This window comes from Pipistrellus hanaki, assembly GCF_964339955.1.
Source record: "Pipistrellus hanaki genome assembly, chromosome: 10".
Classification (NCBI taxonomy): domain Eukaryota; kingdom Metazoa; phylum Chordata; class Mammalia; order Chiroptera; family Vespertilionidae; genus Pipistrellus; species Pipistrellus hanaki.
Window position 1 is genome coordinate 44,799,178 of NC_140512.1, and position 26,685 is coordinate 44,825,862.

Consider the following 26,685-nt stretch of genomic DNA (forward strand, 5'->3'; position numbering starts at 1 on the left):
GTTGGGGAACTTCTCCGCCCCCCAATTCTATCCTACTCTTCCCAAGTTGATAGCTAAGGAAAGAATAAGCATTAGGGAAAAATCAGTCCAGCTCACACACAGAGAAGGGGGCAATGAAAAGCTGGTAGTTTTTATTTAGAAACAAAGAAAAATAAAACTTGCCATAATTATACTTTCTATTTATTTATTTTTAAAATATTTTTATTAATTTCAGAGAGGAAGGGAGAGGGAGAGAGAGTTAGAAACATCAATGATGAGTAAACAGCTGCCTCCTGCCCCACACCAGAGATAGAGCCCACAATACCGACTGGGAATTGAACTTGGGACCTTTCAGTCCACTGCCTGATGCTCTATGCACTGAGCCAAACCTGCCAGGGCCATAATTATACTTTTTAAAAGGAATCCATACACTATTTGAACACATGTAAAAAATGACATATATACCTAATCTGTTGTATAGACATTTAAAGAAGCAGAAGGGACACAGAAAGTGAGAGGGAGAACAGCAGTGGGAAGAGAAAGACATGGAAGTGCAGACAGGCATCTAGAAAGGGATGGCAAGGATTGTGTGCTGGTTATCCATTGCTGCATAATAGATACCACAAACGTGTGGCTTAAAGTGACAGGAAACATTTATCATCTCAGTTTCTCTGTGTGTCTAGAATTTGTTTTTGTTTTTATGGGTATTTCAAGCTTGGTGCCTCATGAAGTTTAGCTATGCCAGGTGTCACTCTTGATTCCAAGGTGGTGCATGCTGGTTGGGGTGAGCAGAGATAGCTTCGTTCCTCTCTTTTGGCCTCTTTGGGGCTTCCTCATATCCTCTTATCATGGTGATGGACTTCCTCCAGAGCAAGTGATCTGTAAGAGGAAGCAAGCAAGGGGCCAGCCTTCATATTTGTATGAACCCTCCTTCATCTGCTCATAAATATTTTTGATAAATATTGTTGATAAATATTTTCTAAGTAGGGTGAGATCTTTTCATCAGTACACTTTTTTTTATTCCTAGCTATTAATCAGTCATATTATTAGCACTATGTTCCATTTCTGCTATAAATGGAACAGAAATACAGTGGTGCCTCGCATAAAGAACACCTCGCACAGCGAACGCTGCACACAACGAACTTCATTTCATGATTCATACAACGAACTTCGTTTCACACAACGAAGTCGCCCGAGCTTCCACGACCGCTTTGCCCGAGCTTCCACGACTGCTTCGCCCGAGCTTCCACGATCGCTGCCTATGTATTGCATCCTTCCGCGCAGGCACTGCAGGCAGTCGTTAGTCACTGCGCTTAACTTAAGCACGTATCGCGGCAATCGTTCTTCATTACGAATTAAATCACGCACGTATCACGGCAGTCGTCCTTTTAAGTTAAACTCAATATTTTTTTTATATCATGGCTTCTAAAAAAATTGTTTTTAGATGTATCTAAATAAAAATAATAACAAAAAATTTATCTTTTTTATGTCATCTTAGCATATTTTATGCTACAGAACGAATTATTTTTTTTAACATGTATTGTTATGGGAAAACGCGTTTCACATAATGAACTTTTCGCATAACAAACTTGCTCCTGGAACGAATTAAGTTCGTTGTGTGAGGCACCACTGTAAAGGGTCTTGGCCTTTACAGAAATTTTATTCTTTTCAAGGACACAACATGAACACATTTGAGAGATATGTGATAGCAAAGGAAAAAAGCCTGTGTTTTGTAGTATGAATAAGATGTAGACATTAGAAGCATGTGGTCTATGTTAACGGGACTATATAGGGAGTTTTCATAACAGTGTAGAGCTTGCCTTTTGCTTTGAGGTTTCTGTAGACTAAGATCGGAGAAATAGCAGAGGAACAGAACCGAGAACATGAATGATTTGAGCATTCTGTGTTATGTAGAATTACATTCACCTGAAGGCACCTGAAAACTCTTCGATTCAAAACATATTTCAGTGCATCCTGTCCTGTTTCCATTGTTAGAAGTTCTTGCTTCTGGAATAAGCATTGTCCTGAGAAGTCATCATTTAAAGTGTCTGTATCTTGTGGAGGAGTCAAGAGTAGATTTCTGACAAGTTAGTGTGCAAACACTCTCCATATTACCTTCTCCCACTGGATGAAAAGGAAGCATAAAGGACAGGATGCATGGTAAAAAAAAAAAAAAAAAAAAGGTTGGGGGGGGGGGGGTGTGGGCAAGAATACATAGGTGATAGAAGGCAAAGGATAAACATTGATTTTATTTTGAAACTAGTGGCCTGTGCACCAAAATTAGTGCACTCGGAGGTTGGAGTTCCCTCAGCTCAGCCTGCACCCTCTCACAATCCAGGACCCCTCAGTTAGGGTCCCTAGGCCTGGCCTGAGATCAGGGCCTATTGGGGCTTTCCTTCCCCTGGCTGCAGGCAGCTGGCCCCACCCCCACTGTTGCCACTGCTTGCCATCTGTGCAGCACTGCCCCCTCCCTCCCCTGCCACTGATGGCCTCCCTCTGCAGGTGACAGGCAAGGGCTGCAATGGCTTGACCAGCTGCACATATCCCATAGAGTCACTGCTGCTGGTGGCCTGGGCCTCCCTCTTTCTTTACTGGGTGGTAGGGCCAGGCCTGCGAGGGGCCGTCTGCCTACCTGATCTCCCCTAACCACTTGCCTGCCTATCTGATCACCCCTAACCACTTGTCTACCTGCCTGATCACTCCTAACTTCTTGCTTGGGGGCAGGGCCAGCCGGGCAAGGGGCAGTGGTGGTTCTAGTCTCTGGTCATTCCGATTGTTATGCTAATGGTGGCTGGCTTATTATTATTATATAGGATAGTCTTGTGTTTGGGGATTAATAAGGGTATTAGCTGATCATTACAGTTTTCTATTATCTCTAACCATAGTAGGTATTTCATAAATATTGTTGACTTTTGAATAAACAGCATTCAAAGGTTTTATTTTAGATAGGCATTCAGTATTGCCATTAACCATTTAATCAGTGAGTATGCCTACCTCATTTTAAAACCCACCTCATTTCAATGCCATGTTATTAAATACACCCAGTCCTGGGTTATGTCGGACTTGATGTACATCATTTCATGGTTACATTGCCATCTCCCATTTATTTATTTAAAAAAAAAAAAAAGTTCCATCATTTCAATGTATGTACATATGTGCTTTATGTTTTTTGCTATTTATTGTATTTACCACAAGTAAAGGTCAGGAATTATTATCTTTCTTTAAATTTTTTTTTTTTTTTTTACTGTTTCACTTCATTACTGCTGTGTATGTGCTCCATGTGAGTAACATAGGTGCTTTTGTAGGTGGGTTGCAACTTACGGCGAAATTGCATCAGGTTGTGCCGTAGGAATGGATCTCCGACATAACTAGAGGACCTACTGTAATACTGAAAACATAAATCAGATGGAAGTTATTAATTTTAAAAGATCATTGATATACTCTAGGTGTGGAAATAATAAATATCATAGTTTTATTTTTTTTTCAGTCCTCACCTGAGGATATGTTTTTATTGATTTGAGAGAGAGAAGAGGGGAGAGGGAGATAGAGAGATCAAAACATCCACCAGCTGCCTCCCCTATGTTCCCTAATCAGGGATCAAACCCACAGCCTTTTGGTTTACAGGACAACACTCCAACTAACTGAGCCACCCAGCCAGAGCCAAAACATGGTTTTAGATGCTGTGTGCAAAATTAGTATGCCAAAGCAATATTTTTCTAGATGGTTTCCATGAAATGTATATTCTATGGGTAATGACCTGTTTTTTGAGGGATAGGCAGGGATCCGTAGTCAGTCAATGTGGGAAACACTTGCTCAGGTGGCCGGTTTTTGCTGCACCATGACCTAGAACATCACACATGCTGAGCACATGCACTGTGACTTCAGAAGGGAATTTAAGAAGTAATCTAAGAAATAGTGCTCTGTGAGAGGCACTTGAAAAATGTGACTGGCATGATTTGAAACTCTAAAAGCTATCTAGAGATGAATATTGTATTTTCAGAAGGAAATATACTAAATTAAAGAACTAGCTGAGTATATTTACATGTAAATTAGGCTCAATTTATGCTCTTTTTAATAAAATCAATACACTTTTGCTTTTTTGTTAAAAGTATTTTTATTTTCATTGAATGTATTGGGATGACACTGGTTAATAAAATTATATAAGTTTCAGATGTACAGTTCTACAATACATTATCAATATATTGTACTAGGCCCAGTGCATGAAATTCGTGCATGGGGGAGTGTCCCTCAGCTCAGCCTGCACAATCTCCAATCTGGAAACCCCTCGAAGGATGTCCAACTGCCCTCTCACAATCCAAGACTGCTGGCTCTCAACTGCTTGCTTGCCTGCCTGCCTAATTGCCCTTAACCACTTCTGCCTGCCAGCCTGATCACCACATAACCACTCCCCTGCCAGCCTGATTGACACCTAATTGCTCCCCTACTGGCCCGATTGCCCCTAACTGCCCTCCCCTGCAGGTCTGGGTCACCCCTAAGTTCACTCCCTTGCCAGCCTGATTGCCCCTAACTGCTCTCCCCTGCCAGCCTGGTTTCCCCCAACTGCCCTCCCTTGCAGGCCATCTTGTGCTGGCCATTTTGTCTCCACATGGGGGAAGCCATCTTGTATGTTGGAGTGATGGTCAATTTTCATATTACTCTTTTATTAGATAGGATTGTGTGTTCACTATCCCAAGTCAAGTCTCTTTTCATTCCTCTCCCCCTTTACCGTCTACTTCCTCACACTACCCCCATTTCCTCTGGCAATTACATTTATGGAACAGAATAAATGAAAATACACACATTTTCTAGTTCTGAAATTTTATATCTTCATGCTCACTGGTGAGATCCTTTCTCTTGTGATTACTTTCAGCCACATAAGCACTCCCACTATGAAAACATACCAGTCCAAACATCTGTCTTTGTGTGGAGCAGGTAACTTCTCTGGTAAATGTAGTGTAGATCCTTCAGTTTACTTCTTTCACTATTCTTCCACACAGGCTATGGAATTTCCTGTGGTGTTCATTGATAAATTTTTAAGCACCAGAGGTCAGCCTAGTACTTAATTAATTTACAAAGGTATTCCCTCACACTGGGTCTACCTGTGTGCCGGAAATTGTAGTTGCCATTAGCCCCAGGGTGTCAGTTCAGCATCAACAGCAATTTGGTGAATAGTTATCCACTTTTTAAATGGGCATTGCCATCTGCTCCTGGAATCTCTTACGCTCTATGGAAAGTATGTTTATGCCTGTCCTGAGTTCAGTTGCTTTGTAAATGATCTTGTTAAATTGCTGTGTTTTTTTCTGATGTCCACACTAAGATAACTTTGGGTAAAACTTGGCATAGCTATTGGATTTAAGAGCTGTAAACAGGATTCAGATGACTCTGTCTTTGGTATTTCTGCAAATCAAAATCTGGGGCAAACTTTATCTTTTCTCTCAATCATGTCCTCCTCATTTTCAAAGAAGAGGTAACTGTGTATCTTTTGCTCTATACTTTCCTGATGCTTCCTATCCTTAACACACTCACAATTATGATTTCTAGCATAGTTATCAGGCAACGTCTTTGCTCCCTTTCACTAAATTACCATTTCATATCTTTTTGAGCTAATTAATGTTTTTTAAATAACCACAATTGGAAAAGCATAGTGTCTGATTGACTTTCATTGCGTCTTTACTGTATAGAAGTGCCTTTGACTTCAGAGGCTCAGAATAGGAGACAGAGCAGGAGCTGATTGATTGAGCATGGTGATTCATGAGCATGGATGGAAGTAGTTGGTTGGTCAGGTGGCACTAGTCTCCAGTAATGGCATAAATCTTCAGGGAAGTTCTTTAATGCCAGGTTGTGTGCCTGCCTGTGTCAAATCACATACAGGCTGGCATATATTATAAATCTAGAAATATGATGAATGAATAAAATTTCTTTTGTTGTTCATTTTTTAAAGATTTCACATAGATGTAGAATATAGGAGAAAAGCATAGATAGCATTGCTCATTTTTAACAATGCAAAGCTAAATCTGCATGTTTATAAACAAGATCAAGCACATGTAGCTGTTTATATTTTTGGAACAAAAGGAAAAAAAGTGTGAATTGATTGTGTTATCCAGTTTATGGGTTTTGACAAATGCATAATGTCATGTATTCATCATTACAGTGTCACACAGAATAGTTTCCCTGCCCTGTTCACCACTCTTTCCTCCCAACCTTCCCCTCATCAGTGAATGTCCCAGCACTGCTGAGTGGCCTTTGCACATGTTCACCCTCCGCCTTTAAACCTCTTCATTGTCCCTCCAGAGTGCTAACTCCTGTCCATCTTCAGTCTCTCACCTGCCTGCCTTCTGCTCCACTACCCACACCTGAGCATTCCCTGATCTATAATATTCCTGTGGGTTTTTTTGTTTTTGGTTTTGTTTTGTTTTGGGGTTTTTTTGTTTTTTGGTTTTGGCTGGTTTTTGTTTTTGTTTTGCCTTCCATGCACTCATCATCATTCTCATATATATAGCTGTGTAAATAACTGGCATAGAGATTCATGAATGAGAAATACAGCTGCTGAAGAAAAGGGCTATTTCACATCTCACTCATCCCTCAGTCAGTCCTGCAGCTCAGGCATGTTATTCATGTGCCCAGCTACTCCAGCTGGGGCAATTTTTAAATCCTCCTTTTTAAATTCTACAACTTGATTTCAATACATGTAAAACAATGACAAAACTAGAGCCAATATGCTTTCTTCCACTTTTCCTCCCCTATGCCTTACAACAATTATAGCATTACTTTTACATGGTAATGTGTAGAACATTTGTATAACAATGATAATTTCTATGCTTTAGATCTAATTTGATACAAAAAGAAAATCATCAAAGATTATTATTTAAGAACAAGATTCATTTTTATTTCATTCCTAAGTTTATCTATGTCTATATTCTAATTATTCCCCTTTCTTTAATTATTGTTTAGAGTTATTAGAATATTGTATCTACTTTTTTTCTAAGTCTTGTGTGGCTTTGTATCTAGAAAACATACTTGTTGTTTTATTTGTATAGATCCCAGTGTTGAGTCGCTAATGCTCATCAGTTCATGGCCCATTGTCATCTCTGCCTCAAGCCTTCTCATTGATTGGTTGATGCCTTCTTTTTATCCCTGTAGCACATTCTGTTCTCCTACTCTTCCCACAGACAAGCATGTTAGTGTGTAAAAATAGTTTTAAGTTCTGTTATTGGAAAAAGTGTCTTGTGTCTGAATATGTTTTAACTTGTGTGGATGGGTTATGTAATTATCCCAGTTTTGTTTCCTTCTACATATTACGTTTTCACCATGCATTGTGTTTCTAACCCACCCATGGTTCTCTGTGTGCGTTGAATCCACTGCTTGGTATACATTGATATTTGTTGCCTATGTTTTTTTCCCAATGATGAACATCAAGTTCAAAATCCTATATAATAAAAGGGTAATATGCAAATTGACCTAACCATGGAATAACCACTCCTTATGATGCACACTGACCACCAGAGGGCAGATGCTCAATGCAGGAGCTGCCTCCTGGTGGTCAGGGTGTTTCCACAAGGGGAGCACCGCTCAGCCACAAGCTGGGCTGAGGGCTGGTGAGCTCAGCAGCCTACCTACATGACAGCACTAAGGGTGTCTGACTGCAGCTTAGGCCTGCTCCCCAGTGCAAGCAGCCTAAGCCATCAGTCGGACATCCCTGAGGGCTCCGTGACTGTGAAAGGTGCAGGCTGGGCTGAGGGACTCCCCGCCCCCCAAGTGCACAAATGCCGTGCATCAGGCCTCTAGTGTATTATACACTGAGTGGCCAGATTATTATGCGTTCAGAGTTCATAATAATTTGGCCACTCAGTGTATATCCTATAAAATAAAAGACTAATATGCAAATTGTCCCCTCAACCAGGAATTCCACCAGCAGGCAGGCCAGCCAACTGCCCATGTCCCTCCTCCTGTCCAGGCTGGCTGGACCCCACCCATGCACAAATTCATGCACTGGGCCTTTAAAATATATATATATATTACTCAGTGTGTGTCTGTGTGTGTGTGTATACCAAGCAGTGGATTAAATGCACACAGAGAACTGTGGGTGGATTGGAAACACAATGCATGGTTAATACACACACACACACACACACACACACACACACACACACACTGAGTAGCCAGATTATTATGTATTCAGAGATCATAATAACCTGGCCACTCAGTGTATATTTTCTTTACATTTTTTTGCATTTAAATATATTTATTGTAGGGAGCGTCTATCGGGTCAAGCCTCCGATGGAACTGTGGCAGGGACACAAACAAGTCTCAGCTTGGCAGGCAGAGCCCTCTTAGCATAATTAAGCTTAACCTTATAGCCTCCCTAGTTCCTTCGTAGGTAGGCAATGGGCTGTGGGAGGTGCAGCAAGTGCTGCCAAAACAAGGTGAAACTCACAAGAGCATTGTGAACATGTTTACCACTACCCTTGTTTTGATCTCACTATAAAATAAAGCCTCAGCTTGCAGACTGGTTCTTTCTGTGTCCTCGTCCAGGCATGGGAGATCCACAGAGCCCCAGCTTGTACCCTCTTTAATTCTTCACTGCCCCCTCCTCAGGCTCACCGAATCCTTTGCTGTGCTGGCGAGGCACAATTTATAAGCCCTTTTAACCCAGTTTATACCTTCTGCTTGAATGTCCAAGATACACCTTATGTGTATGAATTATATAGGTAATGAATATCCAGATGGACTTGCATTAAATGTCAAGGACTTATATGAAATCTAGACAATTATTTGCCTAATAACAGCAATCCTTTGACCAAGACAAAGAGAGCCTACTCATATGTTTAACCCTTATAGACAGCAAAATAAAGTTTTTAGAAGCTTACAACATAGAGTACAAAAGGCAACATTGGAATAAAAGTAAAATGACTGCAAAAGGACTCTTAGATGCCTTAGTCTGGTAATAAATTATAATTATATATACTTTAAGACAGTATTTTATTAAAATAAACAATATCCTTTGGAACTTTTTCTTCTGGGATATATGAATGATAAAAAAACAAAACACTTTTTTAATTCTATTATTGAATGCATGCATGCCTTGGCATTTCCCCACAAGGACTTGAGGTATCTTTCTATACAGACCATGTATCCAAAGGATAATAGAAGAGAAATGGGAAATCATTTCTTTGTAGAATAGTAGTTTTCAAATATTCTATTTAAGAGGAAACATTGTGGGTTCAATTGAGCATTACATTTAACTTTAATCTTCTTTTAAATGGAAACACTTGAAAGTTGGTAGATTACGAAAGTTTTCATAATCATAATGGAAGAAACATGCTAGTTTGTTAGGGCAGGTGCTCTGTTTCCGGTAGAGGCACTCATCGAGCAGCTCCTAGGCATCTATAGATATAAAAAACAGGTTAACCACTATTAGGGTGGACATTGAATGCTGAAATTTATAATCTCAGAAAAAGCAGAGGTTTTTACTTAAGAACCAATATTCTATTTACACTTGAGCACGTGTTTGAGTAAGGCTCTAGAATTCTGCATCACATAGTGCCACATCTTTAGTTTGTAGAGCCAATTTAGTTTCTGAAATTGGCAGATGGAACTGATAGGAACTGTTACCTCTGTGTGATCCTGGACACATTTAATCTCTGCAAGCTTCAGTTTCCTCATGTAAAAGTGATAACTAACATAAGCTACCTTGTAAAAGTGTCACTAGGATTAAGTCAGGCGAAAGCTCCTAGCATTAATCAACACATACTATATACATTTGTTATTAGGATTAATATGATAAACCATGCTTCTAAAATGTACTTGGTGCTTCCAACCAGGTATTCGGATTTCATTAAATCTCTTTCTCTTCCCTGTCTTAATGAACTTCCTTTCTCTGTTTCAGGGAAAGCACAAATTGCATGTAGACACTGGAATGGAAGGTAATTGGTGTGGCCTTATTCCTATTGGACAGCCTTGCAATCAGGTTACAACGACAGGCCTGAAGTGGAACCTCAGTAAGTAAATGCCTTGCACAAAGTGAGGCTTTCTTTCTTTCTTTTTTAAATTTATCTTTGGGATATATCTAGGAGTGGAAATGCTATGTCTCTCTTTAACCTTTCTTGGAACTGCCAGATTGTTTTCCAAGGTGGCTACATCATTTTATATTCCCACCAGCAATGTATGAGGGTTCCAGTTTCTCTACATCTTCATCAACACTTGTTATTATCTACTTGTTTATTACACACTTTAGTCTTATCTCATTATGGTTTTTGTTTGATTTTTCCTGGTAACTAATGACATTGAACATATTTTCAAATGTTTATGGACCATTTGTATATTTTGTTTGAAGTAATGTCTGTGCAGATCTTTTGCCCATATTTTAGTCACATTGTTTCTTATTTTAGGTTGAGTTGTGAGATTCCTACATATATTCCAGATACAAGTACTTTACCAGATATATAACTTGAAAATATTTTCTCAGAATCTTTGGCTTATCTCTTGATTTTCTAAAATCTCATTAACTAAATTCATTTAATTTTGATAAAGTCCAGTTTTTCTATTTATTGATTGTACTTTCAGTGTCGAACCTAAGAACTCTTCAGGATTTTATGTACTTGAAACCTAGTTTACTTTCCCAGAGAGGTAGCTATTCTAACTCATGTAGCAAGTTCTTTTCATAATCAGACCTCTGATATTTTATAAGATTAGCTAGCTTACTAAATTTTAAAATGTTTTCCCAGTACTTACTAACTTTATTAAGTTCTAGTTCTACTACAAGTATCTGATTTTAAAAGAAAGATTATTCATGAAATAATGCTGATGCCAAAAGAGCCATCAGGCCTTGTGAATTAACTCTAATCTCTTTAAGTATCATAGTAATTTAATCAAAGAGCCTGGCTGATTACCAAAGGGCTTATCCCCTGATTGACCAATAACGCTATAGTTATAAAAAGTAAAGTAGCGAACCATATTGTCATTCTTTTGTAGCATATAAAGCTTTCAGGTTCCCACGAGGAAATAAATATTTCAAGAAAGAAATAATTTGAAGATGAAAAGATACTTTTAAAAGAACTGCCCATGAGCCATTGCTGAGACAATGAGGGGGAGTTAAATAGTCAAGTGTCCAGAGAAGTCATCAGATTTGAAAGGAGGGTGAGAACAGATCTTCATTGTACAGAGTATGGGACAGGCCTTGAAGCCAGTTAGCTAAACTGACATGACCTCTCATAAGAAACTTTCTGGAAACATTCCAGTAAAAAACAGTCATACTCTTTAAGAGTTCCCATTCTTTCCAAGGGCTGTTCTTACAGTGGTGAACCTCTGCCTGAATTGGAAGTGGCCTTACTTTTCAGAGCTGACACCAAGATAGGAGGAGCATTAAGCAAAGAAAAGTGAGTGTTGGCCATCTGGGCAGTAGCCTGGCCTCCTTTATTGTACAGTAATGGGAGAGAGTCATAAGATTAGACATGCTTCTTCTTCGGGGCTCTTTAGTACATCCTCTTACACACTGTGTACCAAGGTCATGCACATATCCTAATTCTGATTCATGAAGTTTATTCCAGGATGGGGGACTTTGATATGAAGAGGGTAGGGCTTTTAACCTTCCTACCTGGGTTAATGTTTGATCCTGCCTAAATGCTACACACTATTACTTATTTATATATTTACAAATTACTTTGACTTTTGAAATCATTTTTCTCTACAACTTTTTGAAAATAATTAGGAACTTTATGGAGTATTCAAAGTAATAGAGTTGAGACACAATGTTTAATTTAATCTCTGTTAAAGGTGCTAATTAATGGGGTCTCCCAATAGGTGATATAAACTCATTAAAAAGTAATAAAAATTACATGAAATGGCATAATGTTGACTCGAAGAGAAGTAGAAAGATTTCTTTACCTGTGTTAGAGCCACCAGAAATGGTGTTATCAGACAGACCCTTGAGTAGAAGGAAGAGGGTTGTCCCCTCCTCGTCCTTGTCAGTCTCAAGAGAAATAATTCAAACAAGTGATAGACAGCAGCATTTTTAAATAATTCAAACAAGTGATAGACAGCAGTAAAGCAAATTTATTAAAGAAGTAAAGCAAGTAAACTTATTAAAGAAGCAAGGCAGGCAAATCTATCAAAATACATATGGCATAAAGTGCAGATGGGCTCTCAGCTTATCTGAGGAGCGAGCCTGATAGGGGTTCAAAAGGTTTTATTCTTTTCTGTCTATAGGTTTGTGGGATTTTTGTTGTTGTTTGTTTTTTAATTCTTTATTGTTTAAAGTATTACATATGTCTCCTTTTTCCTCCATTGACCTCTCCCCAGAGCACATGCCCTCACCCACATGTTGTCTGTGTCCATGGTTTATGCTTACATGCATGCATATAATATAATTGGTTGTTCTCCTACTCCCAACCCCTTGCCTCTGAAGTTGGACAGTCTGTTCTATGTTTCTATGTCTCTGGATCTATTTTTGTGTATTTGTTCATTATATTCTAGAAATGAGTGAGATCATGTGATATTTATCTATCTTAATATAATGCTCGCCAGGTCCATCCATGTAATTGCAAATGGTAAGAGTGCCTTCTTTTTTACTGTCTATAGGTTTTAAGATTCCTCTCCCAGATATATTGGTACAGATTAGCTCTCAAGGTCTCCCTTTTACTTTTTTGTAGCTTTTGGGGGGAATGTTTGTATATACACCTTGTCATCTTGGCAAATCCTAAGATGGCTGACTTCTTTGTTCAGTGGGTGAGAATAACTCCTCTTTTTTCATTCCCACTTCACCCCCACTTGCATTAGCACATCCAGGGTGATTAAAGCTATGTGTTCTCTGCTTAGGAAGAAGAGATAGTAATCATTTGTTCTCAAGTGTCCTTGGTTAGGGAAAGTAAGGTCTTGCTGCAAGTTGCCCAAACAGTTTTTTCATGTTCCCCTTGTCCTGGAATTTTCCTAGCTTCTTACTATCCTGTTACACCTGGAAGAGCCCCTGCTCTTGTCTGTGAAAGAAGAGCCCTGAGGTCAGTGTCATTTCTGGCATTTCATCATTCACACCTCAAAAGTGACTGGTTGGGGCTGGGCCTACATAGGAGAATGGTGATGCAGTAACTTAGTCAGGGCCTGCTTCTTTTTGGGTCAAGGAGAGTAAGCAAGGCCTTAAGGAAGCATATCTGAGTCCTCCTCAGGTTTGATTTCTTCCAGACTACACTTATTCTAAAAATCTGATGCCACAAGTTCGAAAAGTAGTCCAACTTACCTGTTTCAATTTGTAGTATCTCCCATCACATTCTGTCTTTTAAAAAAAAAAAAAAAAAAGGGTGGTAGATGCCTATGTATCCTATCACCCAGAAGTGAATCTTTATAAATATTGTTGATTACAATATTTCATTTCATGATGGTGTGCTGAGAACATTCTGTGATGTGTCTGGTTCAAGATTTTCTCAAGGCTGTATTTAGTTGGCACTAAAATAGCTACTTCCTAGATCAGTGCACGCTCACCCTTAGAGTACACTCCATATTGCTCTGACAGTGATTCTAACAATGTGACCTTGTCTGAGGGACATTCAGAGTCCGCTGCTCCAAGTCTCTACCCAGCTCTTGGTATTGTTAGCTTTGATCTTGTTTGCTGATCTGATCAGTGTCAATCATACCTCCATATCTGGTTGTGTACTCTGCTGGAGAGGGAAAGTACCTTCTCTAGTTACAGGTCATGCAGGTGTCCTTGTCGGTGGATTGCTACTGCCTTTTGCCTATTAGCCTTTGGCCAACTTAGTTTATTCCTTATTAACTCTTAGAAGTTCTTCAGACCCTTATTATCATTCACCTGGCTATTCTTTGCCTTTCCCATTTGTGTGTGGCCTTTTCATATCACAGAGACTGTAGTCACATTTATGAATCTTTTTCTTTAAGGTTTGTACTGTCTTTGTCTTAAGTCCTCTTTCTATTTCCCATGGTCATAAAGATGTTCTCATATTTTAGTTTTATGTTTTATTTTTAGGTATTTTCTTTCACTTGAAATTGATTTTTGTGTGTATGACATGAGTTAGAGATCCAATTTTGTTTTCATTACTGATAACCAGTTGCCCCAGCATCATTTATCATCCTTTCTCCAGTGATTTGCAATGTACTGTAAGTTTTACTATTCCTGAGTATGTCTCTTGAATATCTATACTGTTCCCTTGCTTACATTCTTCTTGTACTGATACCACTCTGCCCTAAAATAATACATCTATTATCTTACAGTTTTGGAGGTCAGAATCTATAATGGGTTTTAGGGGACTAAAATCAAAGTGTTGGCAGAGCTGCAGTCCTCCTGGGGGTTCGTTCCAGTGGAGAATCCTTTTCCACCATTTCCAGCTTCTAGCAGGGGTGGGGAACCTTTTTTCTGCCAAAGGCCATTGGGATATTTATAATATTATTCATGGGCCATACAAGTTATCAACTTAAAAATTAGCCTGCTATATTTGGTCACATGTTTAATTAACCCACCCCTAAGCCTTGGCAGGGCCAGCCCTAATGATTTTGTGGGCCTTATGCAGCCCTTAGGCTGGATGTTCCCCATCCCTGCTCTCGAGGCTCCCAGACCTCTCAGCTAGCGATTCCTTCCCCCGTCTTCAAGGCTGGCAGTCTAATGTAATCACATCCCTTTGTGGTGTCTGCTCCCATTGCCACGCCTTTTTCTCTGACTCTCACTGTTTAGGAATGTGTTGATGCTGGGACAAACCTGGGCAATCCAGGATAACCCCATTTTAAGATTTTTCACTTCAATTACATTTGTAGAATCCCTTCTGTTATGTAAGGAATTTATTCTCAGATTCCAGGGACTACAATGCAGACATGGCGGGGGGGGGGGGGGGGGAGCAGACCATTATTCAGCCTACTATAGCAGGTCTATAATTGATGAATTAAATAATTTTCTGAAATAATACTTATTGAATATAATTATATTGTTGAATCTTTAGAGTGACTCTGAAAAATGATGTATGGGGGTTGTTTCTATTGTTATTGAGAAACTGAATTTTAGTGTTGTCATTCATCTGGCCTCAGATAATGTGTGAAAAAGACTCAAGACAAAATTGAAACAAAATTAAAAACAAACCAATTATGCAAGTATGATTTAATTGGTGTCCACACACACACACAAAAAGAGGTTACAATTTCCATTGGGTCTGATTTCTCTTCCCCAAGGATTGTAGTCACATTTAGTCAAATGTCCAGTCTGGTCCTTGAGAACCAGGAAGGAAATCAGAAGGTTTGCTTCAGCTCCATCCAGTTGTGGGTTGCAACCATCTCTTATTAGACATATCCCCCCCCCCCCTTTTTTTTTTATCCTGCTTGTGTTTCTTCTCTTTTCTGGCGTTTGACGTTATACTTATATGAGAAACTGGGAGTTTCAGTCAATGAGAGGCAACAATTAGATGTGAGATTGAAATAATTTAAAAAATAAAGGTGAAAATTTGACGCTTATATTTCTTTTATAGTCACATATTAGAATCTAGGGGTTCTAAAGGTCCTTAAAGAGCAGTCAAGTATAATTAATTAATTCACTGGGCACACACACACCATCAAAGTCCTGGGTCACTGCGTATACCACCATCACCTTTCTTTCTACCCTTCCGCACACACACACAGACATGGACCACCTATGTATTTGTACTACCATATATTACAACTTGGGTTTTATTATTATGTAGATTCTGAGGATATAAACTGACATGTTTGTGTAGTTCTGAATATGAGCAATTGAGGAATCATTACATAAAATGACAATCATGGCACCCAGCTGGCGTGACTCAGTGGTTGAGCATCAACCTATGAACCAGAAGGTCATGGTTTGATTCCCAGTCAGGGTATATGCCCAGCTTGTAGGCTTTATCCCCAGTGTGGTACATGCAAGAGGCAGAGGATCAGTGATTCCTCTCTGAAATCAATAAAAATTGATTTTTTTTAAAAAGACAAGAATGGGAAACTAGGACCCAGCTTTTATGAAGAAGGCAAAATTGGCGGGGGCGGATTGGGGAGTGTCAATAAGCAGTGCATAGTTGTGTTCTGGAGAGAAAGTGCAAAGAGGAACAACAATATTTTTGGGTTATATTATTCTAAAGGATTTTCAAATACTCTATTTATAAACAAATATTACATTTTTCAGACAGTTCAGACTAATGACATATAGCCTACTACGAACTTGTATTAAATACATATTTCATTAACTCAGTTCCAGTTCTTTTTGTGTATGTGCTACATATTTGGAACTAGACATGAATAATGTTCTCTTCAGTTCTCACCCTTCTGTGATTCTACTGAGAGCATAAGGAACCAACAATAATTTACTGTATGCCATAATCATCCCGCTTTGTTTTTAGAAAATTCCAACAATCTGACAACACAGTTGTTATGGTTGATTCTTGGCATTTAAATATGTAAACAATTAACAGGCATTTGGAGGGAAGATGATAAATGGGAATCTGTGAGGAGACAAATATTTCATTGGCCAGTGCTCAGGAAGGTATTATAACTCAGGTTTGCCTCCCAAGTTGTTTAAATGAGTTGATTTCCTAGTATTTATGTGGGCAGGCTGACGGATGAGAGTGACTCCAGTGTAAGCTCTAGGGTCCCTTTCCATTTCCTTCCTCCAGGTTTCACTTTTGTGCTGATTCAGACATGAGTTCTGTGCATTCAGCCATCCAGCTAATATACCTAGACAGGAAAGCAATAACTTTTGATCATTGTATGAATTATAGAGAAAGAATCAAGGGGTGCAGGTGGATAAACTTTTATTTTGGGAACAGCTTAGTGGGTATAATTTTCTACTGGGTCCAAATAGCCATACTTTGTATTTTTATAGCATGACCTGTCTTTTCTCTACACTCATTCTCATCCAGGTATAACATCAATGCTTTTATTAATGCAGAGGAAGTATTATTGCTTCCATTTTATAGATGAGGAAACTGAGACTCAGGATGTGAAGTGAATTGTCCAAGCTTATTTTCCTAACCTAGTCCTCTGTGCACATGAAAAGATCCATCACTGGTTATATATATTTTTTTAAAACTTTGAACATGGTGAAATAACCTATCTCACCATCCTTAGCCTGAGTGAAAGTAGAATTTTCCCTGAATGTGGGCATGGTTAGAGACAAAGGGAACAGAGAACTAACCTTAGCCATTAAAATTATGCTGTAAGCCCTATTAAGACATTCTTTGCACCTTGAGAGCCAGAGATCACAGCTAGAGCTCAAGCAGGTTTGTGGCACATAAAGTTTCAGTGTAATGGAGACCCAGTCTGATGTCTGATCACTGAGGTGATTATAAACTGAACTTGACACTCATCTTATTCTCAATGTACTAGCGTTAAGGATTCAAGGGAAAACGGTATATTAACCTTTCACAGAGGAGGGTGGAGGGTAAATGGTTAAGACAGGGTTTTTGAATTTAAAGATTCAAGGGTGAAAAGAAGGAACAGTGATAACAGAACAGGATGGTGTAGTAGTGGGAGGCTGAGATTACACATGGGTTTCTCAGCAGCAAGCTGCTACTTTGTCCAGAAGGTTACATGGAGGCCAAATTGTGAAAAAGCTGGTAGGCTTAAAAAAGGGAAGATTATGTGGCCTTTAAATAATAGATCTCTGTATCTCAAAAAAAATAAATATGTGCTTGATTTTTTTCTGCCTATAGTTCAAAGGAAGCCCAAGGTACAGATTACAGAAAATAAGTTCCTGTCAAATAGGATGTGTCACAGAACCACACAGTAGATTTGAATTAGTGAGAAAGGGTAGAAATTTTAACACAGCCAAAAAAAAAGCCCAGCCATTGTGGCTCAGTGGTTGAGCTCAGGAGGTCATGGTTCAATTCCAGGTCAGGGCACCACCCCCTGCTGCTGGCCTGGTCACCCCTCACTGTTGATCAGTGGTTCTCTAGCATCCTTGATGTTTCTATCTCTTCCTCTCCTTTCTTCTCTGAAATAAATAGAAATATATTTATTTTTTTTTTTAATTTAAAAGTCAAAAAAAGGGAAGAGATTAAGGCTGTAGGCCCCTTGACAAAGTAACTCTCTAAGATTAGTGTATACCATGTAACTTACCTTCTCTCTGTGTAATTTGTACCTTGAGTTTCCCTTGAGGAACACTAGAGGTCCAGTGTACAAATTTGTGCATGGGTGGGGTCCTTTAGCCTGACCAGCAATCGAGGCCTATCAGAGGCTGGCCAGCCAAGGGGAGGGACCGAGGGAGGTTGGCCAGCTGGTTGGAGGGGCTGTCTGACCGGGGGAAGGGGTCATAAGAGGTTGGCCAGCTGGGGGTGGGGGCTGTGGGAGGTTGGCTGGCCAGCTGAGGGGAAGGGCCGCTGGAGGCTTGCCTGGTGGAAGTTGGAGGAACTGCGGGAGGTTAACTGGCCGTTGAAGGTTGGGCTGTGGGAGTACACTGACCACCACTTGTCCATAGGTCAAGGCCAGTGCCTAGAATGAGCCTTGAAATCCACAGCTTCTCTTTCCTGAATCCCACCTTACTTTCTAGGCTTCCTCAAACTAACTATTTCCCTTTGAAGAATTATACCCCCACCAGATGTGATCTTCATGTCTCTGAATCTTCAAACCGTTTGCGAGTGTCACTTGAAGGCATCCATAGTCTTGGATGGTAATCCTATCTAATAAAAGAGTAATATGCAAATTGATTGTCACTCTAAGACAAAAGATGGCCTGCAGGGGCAGTTGTGGGCAATTAGGGGTGACCAGGCCAGCAAGGAGGGCAGTTGGGAGAGACCAGGCCAACAAAGGAGGGAAGGTAAGAGGGACCAAGCCTGCAGGAGCGGGCAGTTGGGGGAGTACAGGCCTGCAGGAGTGGGCAGTTGTGGGTGATCAGGTAAGCAGGGAGGGCAGTTGGGGGGGGGGACTAGGCCTTCAGGGGAGGACAGTTAGGGGCAACCAGGCTGGCAATGGAGGGCAGTTAGGGGTGACTGGGCCAGCAGAGGAGGGAAGTTGGGGAAGACCAGGCCAACAAGGGAGGGAAGGTGGGGGGGACCAAGCCTGCAGGGGCGGGCAGTTGGGGGAGTACAGGCCTGCAGGAGTGGGCAGTTGTGGGTGATCAGGTAAGCAGGGAGGGCAGTTAGGAGTGACCAGGCCTGCAGGGGAGGGCAGTTGGGATGGAACCAGGTTGCAGGGAGGGCAGTAGGGGGGAGGGGTGGGGACCAGGCTGGCAAGGGAGGGAAGTTAGGGGTACCTGGGCCAGCAGAGGAGGGAAGTTGGGGAAGACCAGGCCGGCAGAGGAGGACAGGGGTGACCAGAATGGTAGGGGAGGGCAGTTAGGGGGGACCAGGCCTGCAGGGAAGGACAGTTGAGGGGGACCAGGCTGGCAGGGGAGGGAAGTTATGGGCAATTGGGCCAGCAGGGGAGCACTTAGGCATCAATCAGGCTGGCAGGGGAGTAGGTAGGAGGTGATCAGGCTGGCAGGCAGAAGAGATTAGGGGCAATCAGGCAGGCATGTAAGTGAGTGGTTGGGAGCCAGCAGTCTTGGATTGTGAGAGGGATGTCTGACCGTCCGTTTGGGCCCGATCGATCTCAGGGAGTTGGGGGTCCGCTTTGGCTGGTGCACGAGTGGACCCCCTCCATCACCTGGGCAGGGAGCTGGGGTCTGCTTTCTGCCTGGGCAGATCACAGGGAGCTGGGGGTCCGCTCCTGCCTAAGAGGCTTTCGGCCTGGGCAGGGGCTGAGCTGGCGATCAGAAGGAGTTGGAGGGGCCCTGCCTAGGCCTAAAGCTTTGGCCAGAGGCTTTAGGCCTGGGCAGGGCCCAGCCCTTGGTTGGTGTGAACTATAGAGAAAACACCTTTTCTGACTGCACATTGGCTAAGTTTCCTATATGCCACTGGTAATTACAGTAACTTGGGTATAAGAATCAAAAAAAGTGATCTAGGGTTTTTCCACCACACTCCTGGAGAAAAAAAAAAGAAGGTCCGCTGCTGGAGGGCTAAGAAATGTCATATCCTGCCCTAGACGGTTTGGCTCAGTGGATAATGCCTCAACCTGCAGACAGCAGGGTCTGGGTTCAATTCTGATCAAGGGCATGTACCTAGGTTGCAGGCTCCTTCCTGGCAGGGGCCCAGGTCAGGGCTCATGCAAGAGGCAACCAATCAAAGTGTTCCTCTCACTTGGATGTTTCTCTTTGTCTTTCCCTTTCTCTTCCACATTCTCTAAAAGTCCATGGAAACATATCTTCAGGTGAGGATAAAAAAGAAAAAAGAAAGAAATGCATATCCTATGAATGACATCTTGAAAATGCCTAAAGAAAGTTGTCATTTTTTCTTGGTGAAGGGACTGGAGTGTTGATGAAAACACCTTAGTGGCTATGGTGACTGGCAGTGGCTGCAGCAGCTGGTTGATGGGGCTGGTGCCTTCCCCGGATCAGCCCCATTGCCTCCCACAAAGTAAGATCCCCTGAGAGCTCCCAGTATATGAGAGGGGGCAGGTTGGACTGAGGGACTCCCACCTCCAGTGCATGAATTTCATGCTCCGGGCCCCTTGTAATAAATATCGTACCAAAATTTCAGCCATGAATACAGGTCCATAGCCTTAATTGAGAAAAAGTTAACTGTGAAAAATCACTTTTTAGTCTTATAAATAGGAAATTGGATTTCCTGATGGGTAATTTAAAATACTTTGGAAGCATAAATACACCTGAAACACTCAAGTTGTAAGTGGGTGACTCAGAGAACAAGGACAAGGAATCCTGAAATAAGCAACAGCCAATGGCCACTTAAGCTCTTAAAGAGCAAACTGCAGAAAATAAATTTATTTAAATATGCATGAAGCTATTATAGTGGGGGAAGATGCTGAAATAGGGCTGAATGATTTCCTTTGTTATGTGCATTCTCGGGTGTTAATAACGCCTGGCTTTGTGCCTTATACCTTTGATTAGAACAAATCCTAGGATCTTTTGCCTTTTTAAATTGTTTTTAAAGTAATTTAGATTACAAAACAGGAAAATCCAGTCACAGTACCGATTACCGATTGGTTTCATTGATTTGGAAAAGTGGATAGTTACTTTATCAGAAGATAAATGGATCTCAGAAAAGTAATTCTGATTAAGTTGTTAGAAAGGAGCTTTGGAGAGGCTGACATAATTTTGCAGAAACTTCTTATAAGTTTGAAACTTGCCAACCTTTTCCCAAAATGCATGCAAAGATTTAATCCACCTCTGGGATGCTGTTTTGCACAGCAGTTTAAGTTCTAAGAATCGATGTACTCAATTGTAGTCTGTAGGGTCTATTTAGAATGTATATCAGAATTATTACTCAGTTTTTTCCAGTTCATCAGATCTTTTAATTTTCATTATGGGAACCACAGATATGAAAATCCTGATAGTTTATGTTCTTGTATACGCAAAAACAAATTTTATGGTTCTATAATTGAACAAATAAAGGAAAAGTTTCCATGAAGAGGAGGCAGAAATAGCCAAAGCACATTACCAACTAAAGCAGTGTTTGCCAACCTTTGGGACCTCACAGACCACCAGTGGTCCTCGGACCACCAGTTGGCGACCTCTGACCTAAAGGACTATAGTATTTCAGGCTTTTTAAAGGGGAGGGATTTAAGGAAATTACCATTTGCCCTGCATACACTGGTTGTTGGATAGCTTTCGTTTATGGCAGCATTCCCTTTTTATGCCAAGGCAGTGAGGAGATCAGATCTGAGCTATAGAATGGATGGAACTTAGAAAAGTGTTTGGTAGCCCTTCCTGAAAACAAACAAAAAATAATCATTGCCAAGAACCATAAAACCAGGAGTAGGGATATGAAATACATCTACTTGACCTGTGGAACATGGAAAAACATTCAATCTATTCTAATTATATTATTGTTGTCCATGTATTTCTGGGAGTATCAGTTATTATAGTCATTTCTGTTTTGCCTTTAAGCTATGAATCTCAATAGATAAGTTTTTTGTTGTCTAATTTTTTACTTTGTAAAAACACATAAATTTTCACAAGAGGTTTAAATAATTTGTAAAATATGTATGAGCTTATAGCATATATCCATATAGTTGAATATTTATTTGATATCAAAGACTCATTGTTTGTATGCTAAATTGTTCTCTTGGGAAGCTATGATGTGTTTCAATTACAAATAATCTCTGAAGAGAAATCTTAAGGAGCTACTACTAAAAAAAAAAAAAAACTAAAAAAATAACAAAAAAAATAACACACACAGTACTATATTCCAGGAACACGGCACAGCATTTGCAAGAATCTTTCATGGTAGATCTAGGAGGCATTGATGTAGCTGAGGAATTTTGTAGGGGCAGTGGAAAGATGAGAGGCATAGCCAGAAACTTGGGTAGGATCAGACCATTATTGGGTGGCTTGTGTACAGTAAGGACAAGTTTGGATTTACTCTATAGGCAGTGGGGAAACAATTTAAATAGTAGAGAGAATGACCACCTTTGTGTTTAACAAAGATTACTCTAGAATCATTGAATGGATTAGATTAGGGAACAACAGTAAATAGATGTTGTTTTTCCTTTTTAAAAATCAGATTATATATGAAACTAGAACTTTATATCAGTTATCTGAATAAACGTTCCAAAGAAGCATTTCTCACTCATTGTAAAGGGATAAGATCTATTGACCGACATTTTTGAAAAATGATGTCTATGCTAAAGTATATTAATATTTTTTTCAATATGCATCATTGACCTTTAATATTTTCCATGTTCTGCAAGTCAAGTTTACCTTTAAAATTCCAAATTCAACTTTCATATCTGCTTATGAAGGAAGGAGTCTCTTCCTCAGGCATATGATGTGTACAATTCCTTGATTCTTTCCAAAAAGAAAACCAAACACACACACACACACACACACACACACACAATTGCAAGTGTCTCCTCTCCTTTTGAAATGTGACAAACCTCTATTTCTGAAACTTTTCCCTGTTGCTCTGACCCAACCAAATGGCCTAGAAATCTTTTGCTTCAAACAGAGTGATGCAATTTAAAGAATCAGATGTATCACAAATGAAGTTCTATAGATATCAGAAAATCAAGTTACACACTCACAACTACACATACCTATTCTACTGTGTTTTTAGCTCACTGCTGCTGTTGGTAGAAGGATTATACTTCTTGGCAGAATTCAGATATTATATACAGATGGTGAATATCTTAATATGTCCTTATGTAGGAACTAACTTTCCTTGATGCTTCTTTAAGAGCACATGTCTTAACAATAAATTGAAAGGCAGAATCATCAGGAACTTTCTATATGAAGTGTTATTCCATCACTGTTTGTTTAACTTACTTTTTTAATAGCTCTGTGAGATGTTTTTCTAATCTAATTACATGAGTTGTAATCAAAACTAGAATTCCTAATTCTGAGCTCAAAGAGTTGGAGACAAACCAAACAAAACCTCCAACAATATTTATAAGGAAAAACCCATCAGTCATTTATTCATTCCCTCTTCCTAGCTCTGTATACATTATGGAAAAAATTTTTATCAGAGTTTGTGTAATAAAAATCCTTTATGGAATTTGAATGTCAGACATACGAGCATGTAGTATTATCTAATCAAAATTTGATTTGTAAGGGTAAATCAGCTAATATATTCATAATTTTAATCATGTTAATAACTCTGAAATTGGCTGATAATTACCTTAGAATTGGAACCTCTATTTTGTACATTGGTGATATGTTCCCAATCACCAGCCAATGTAATAACAATAACAATAACAAATTATACTTCTCTCTTCATTGAGATCATGATGGACAGCTGTAAGAGGATATTTCCACCAGAACTAAATATCAGACTTTTTTCCTGAATATTAAAATCTTAGGAAGTTTCTGAAGACTCAAGTCCATATTTAGCATTGTGCTAGTCAGTTCTATCATGTTCTCAGTGGCTTTAATTCAGGGAAAGTCTGTAACCGACAACAGTCATCAGTATCATTATCCCTGTCAGCAAAGTTTCTTAAGTACAGAACCAAACAATGCTTTATAAACCACCTGAAAGCCAAGAATGTGTCCATTTAGCCTTACCCATGTTCACAGTAGGGATCCATCTAACTAACATAACCAAAGAAAAGAACACTTCATTGCCCCTGAATATTTTTGATGATGTGTTTTAAACCTGTACAATAAGGGTAAATTACGTTAACACAAAGATTTTAATCATTTTTCTTAAATTGCAGAACTCTTTGCTCAACCAAAATTTTCCCTATAACCTTAAACCATAAATGTAGTAAGCAACCCTTTTGTTTTAAGAAAGTGCATACAAATTCTATCACATAGAGTGACTTACAGCGTAGTTTGTATTAAAGTCACTGAAATGAAGTCATAACATTATACATATATTTCCAACTTTCATTATTGCCTTGCTTTATTTTTCCTGCAAGAAATAATAATTAATAAATACCAAGTTAATACTGAGTATTTCCTATGGGTCAGAAATTCTTTTGAATGTTTTTTTGTGGATTTTTCTCATATAATCCAAAAGTGTTAAGGGCCATTTTACAGGTGGGGAAATGGAGACATAGAGATAGGTCACCAAGCCTTTAAGCTGGGATAGTTCTCTGGCCATTTGATTCCAAAACCCTGTACTTAATCACTCATACACCACCTCCGACCTAAAGTAAACACACACACACACACACACACACACACACACACACACAACAAAAAAACAAAACAAAAAAAAAAACTAAAAACCTTCACCAGGATTTCAGAATTTGCAGGACTTGCTATAGAGAGATATGCATCAGTCATACTTGAAGAGAATTTTACAGAGAATTAGTTGCTTTATGGCTTTCTGATAAATTAGCCTACAGGCCAGGGCTTGGTTTTATTACATTCTTTGCTATCTCTGCAATTATTTTTGAAACAAATGCAGTTATCAACCCTGGCTGGGCATTGTATTGGGTCGGCAGCTAAGTAATTGCGGGTTTCACACATATATGGCTTCAGTTGAATTTTTAGTTTGCAGACCTAGTACAAATGTAAAACACATTTTGTTATTTGATAGTTGGCTATTCAGCTGTTAATCAGTAAAAAAAAGTTTTTTGATCTGTTTTGTAGTTTTCGTTTGGCGTTCGTTGAAAAATGGAAAATCAAAAGGAACATTTTCGTTATATTTTGCTTTTTTATTTCCGCAAAGGGAAAACGCATCGCAAGCTCATAAAAAGTTATGTGCTGTTTATGGTGACGAAGCCTTAAAAGAACGGCAGTGTCAAAATTGGTTTGCCAAATTTCGTTCTGGTGATTTTTCACTCAAAGATGAAAAACGCTCTGGTCGTCCAGTTGAAGTTGATGACGCCCTAATCAAAGCAATAATCAATTCAGACTGTCACAGTACAACACGTGAGATTGCAGAGAAGCTTCATGTATCACATACATGCATTGAAAATCACTTAAAACAACTTAGCTATGTTCAAAAACTCGATACATGGGTTCCTCACGAACTGAAAGAATCACAGTTAATGCAATGCATTAGCAGCTGCAATTTGCTAAAGAAACGTAATGAAAATGATCCATTTTTAAAACGACTGATAACTGGCGATGAAAAATGGGTTGTTTACAACAATATCAAGCAGAAAAGATCGTGGAGCAGGCCAGGTGAACCAACTCAAACAACATCAAAAGCTGATATTCATCAAAAGAAGGTTTTGTTATCAGTTTGGTGGGATTACAAAGGAATTGTCTACTTTGAACTCTTACCACCCAACCGAACGATCAATTCTGATGTCTACATTGAACAACTAACGAAATTAAACAATGCAGTTGAAGAAAAGCGGCCCGAATTGACAAATCGAAAAGGTGTTGTATTCCATCATGACAATGCAAGGCCACACACATCTTTGGTCACTCGGCAAAAATTAATGGAGCTTGGTTGGGATGTTTTGCCACATCCACCATATAGTCCTGACCTTGCACCATCTGATTACTTTTTGTTTCGATCTTTACAAAACTCCTTGAATGGTAAAAATTTCAATAATGATGATGATGTCAAATCGTACCTGATTCAGTTTTTTGCTAATAAAAACCAGAAGTTTTTTGAACGTGGGATTATGATGCTGCCTGAAAGATGGCAAAAGGTCATTGATCAAAATGGGCAATACATTACAGAATAAAGTTATTTAGTTCCATGAAAAAATTGTCTTTGATTTGCTTTTAAAAATCCGCAATTACTTAGTTGCCGACCCAATAGTTACCTGGGGGACTTTATAACCTACTGCTGTCTGTACTTTTATACCCCACCTAAAGGGTCTGATTTCACTGTGTGTGTGTGTGTGTGTGTGTGTGTGTGTGTGTGTGTGTGTGTGCGCGCGCGCGCGCGCGCATGCATGCACGCACCCACCGCCCTCTTTAAGCTTTTCAGGTGTGTCCTGGGAAGTCAAAGTTAAGAAGGGCTGCATTGGGAGCTAAGCTGCCTTCTGCTGTGCTTATGCCTTTGTTCACATAGGGTCCATATGCGATGGCTATTACTGACAGGGGATGGACTTCTAAAATAAAGCCATTCTAAGTTCAGTTTTCCTGGAATAGGACCGCTTGGGAATGCTGGCTCTTGACACCACTGTTATTCATATCCACTGATATCAAAAATAAAATAGCTAGCTGTTTTACCAGCCAAATGAGTTTGTTCAGAAATAGCAGAGAATTGCAATTCAGGACAAGGAAGCTATGGTGAACCATGGGCAAGTCTGAAGTGGCAGAGAAGGTCAGCTTTTATGAGGTTTGAGGAGGAAATAGGGGACAGTTATTTT

The 26,685-nt window shown here is 39.7% G+C and overlaps 1 protein-coding gene across 4 annotated transcripts in view; it reads left to right on the forward strand.

Moving 5' to 3' along the window:
• TPK1 (thiamin pyrophosphokinase 1) overlaps positions 1-26,685 on the forward strand; it is a 187,957-nt gene that overhangs the window by 116,893 nt on the left and 44,379 nt on the right. For all 4 annotated transcript variants that reach the window (XM_084896553.1, XM_084896552.1, XM_084896554.1 and 1 more), the window contains one exon: positions 9,866-9,977. In XM_084896553.1, the coding sequence (XP_084752679.1) occupies positions 9,866-9,977 (112 nt within the window). The remainder of the gene's footprint in view (positions 1-9,865; positions 9,978-26,685) is intronic.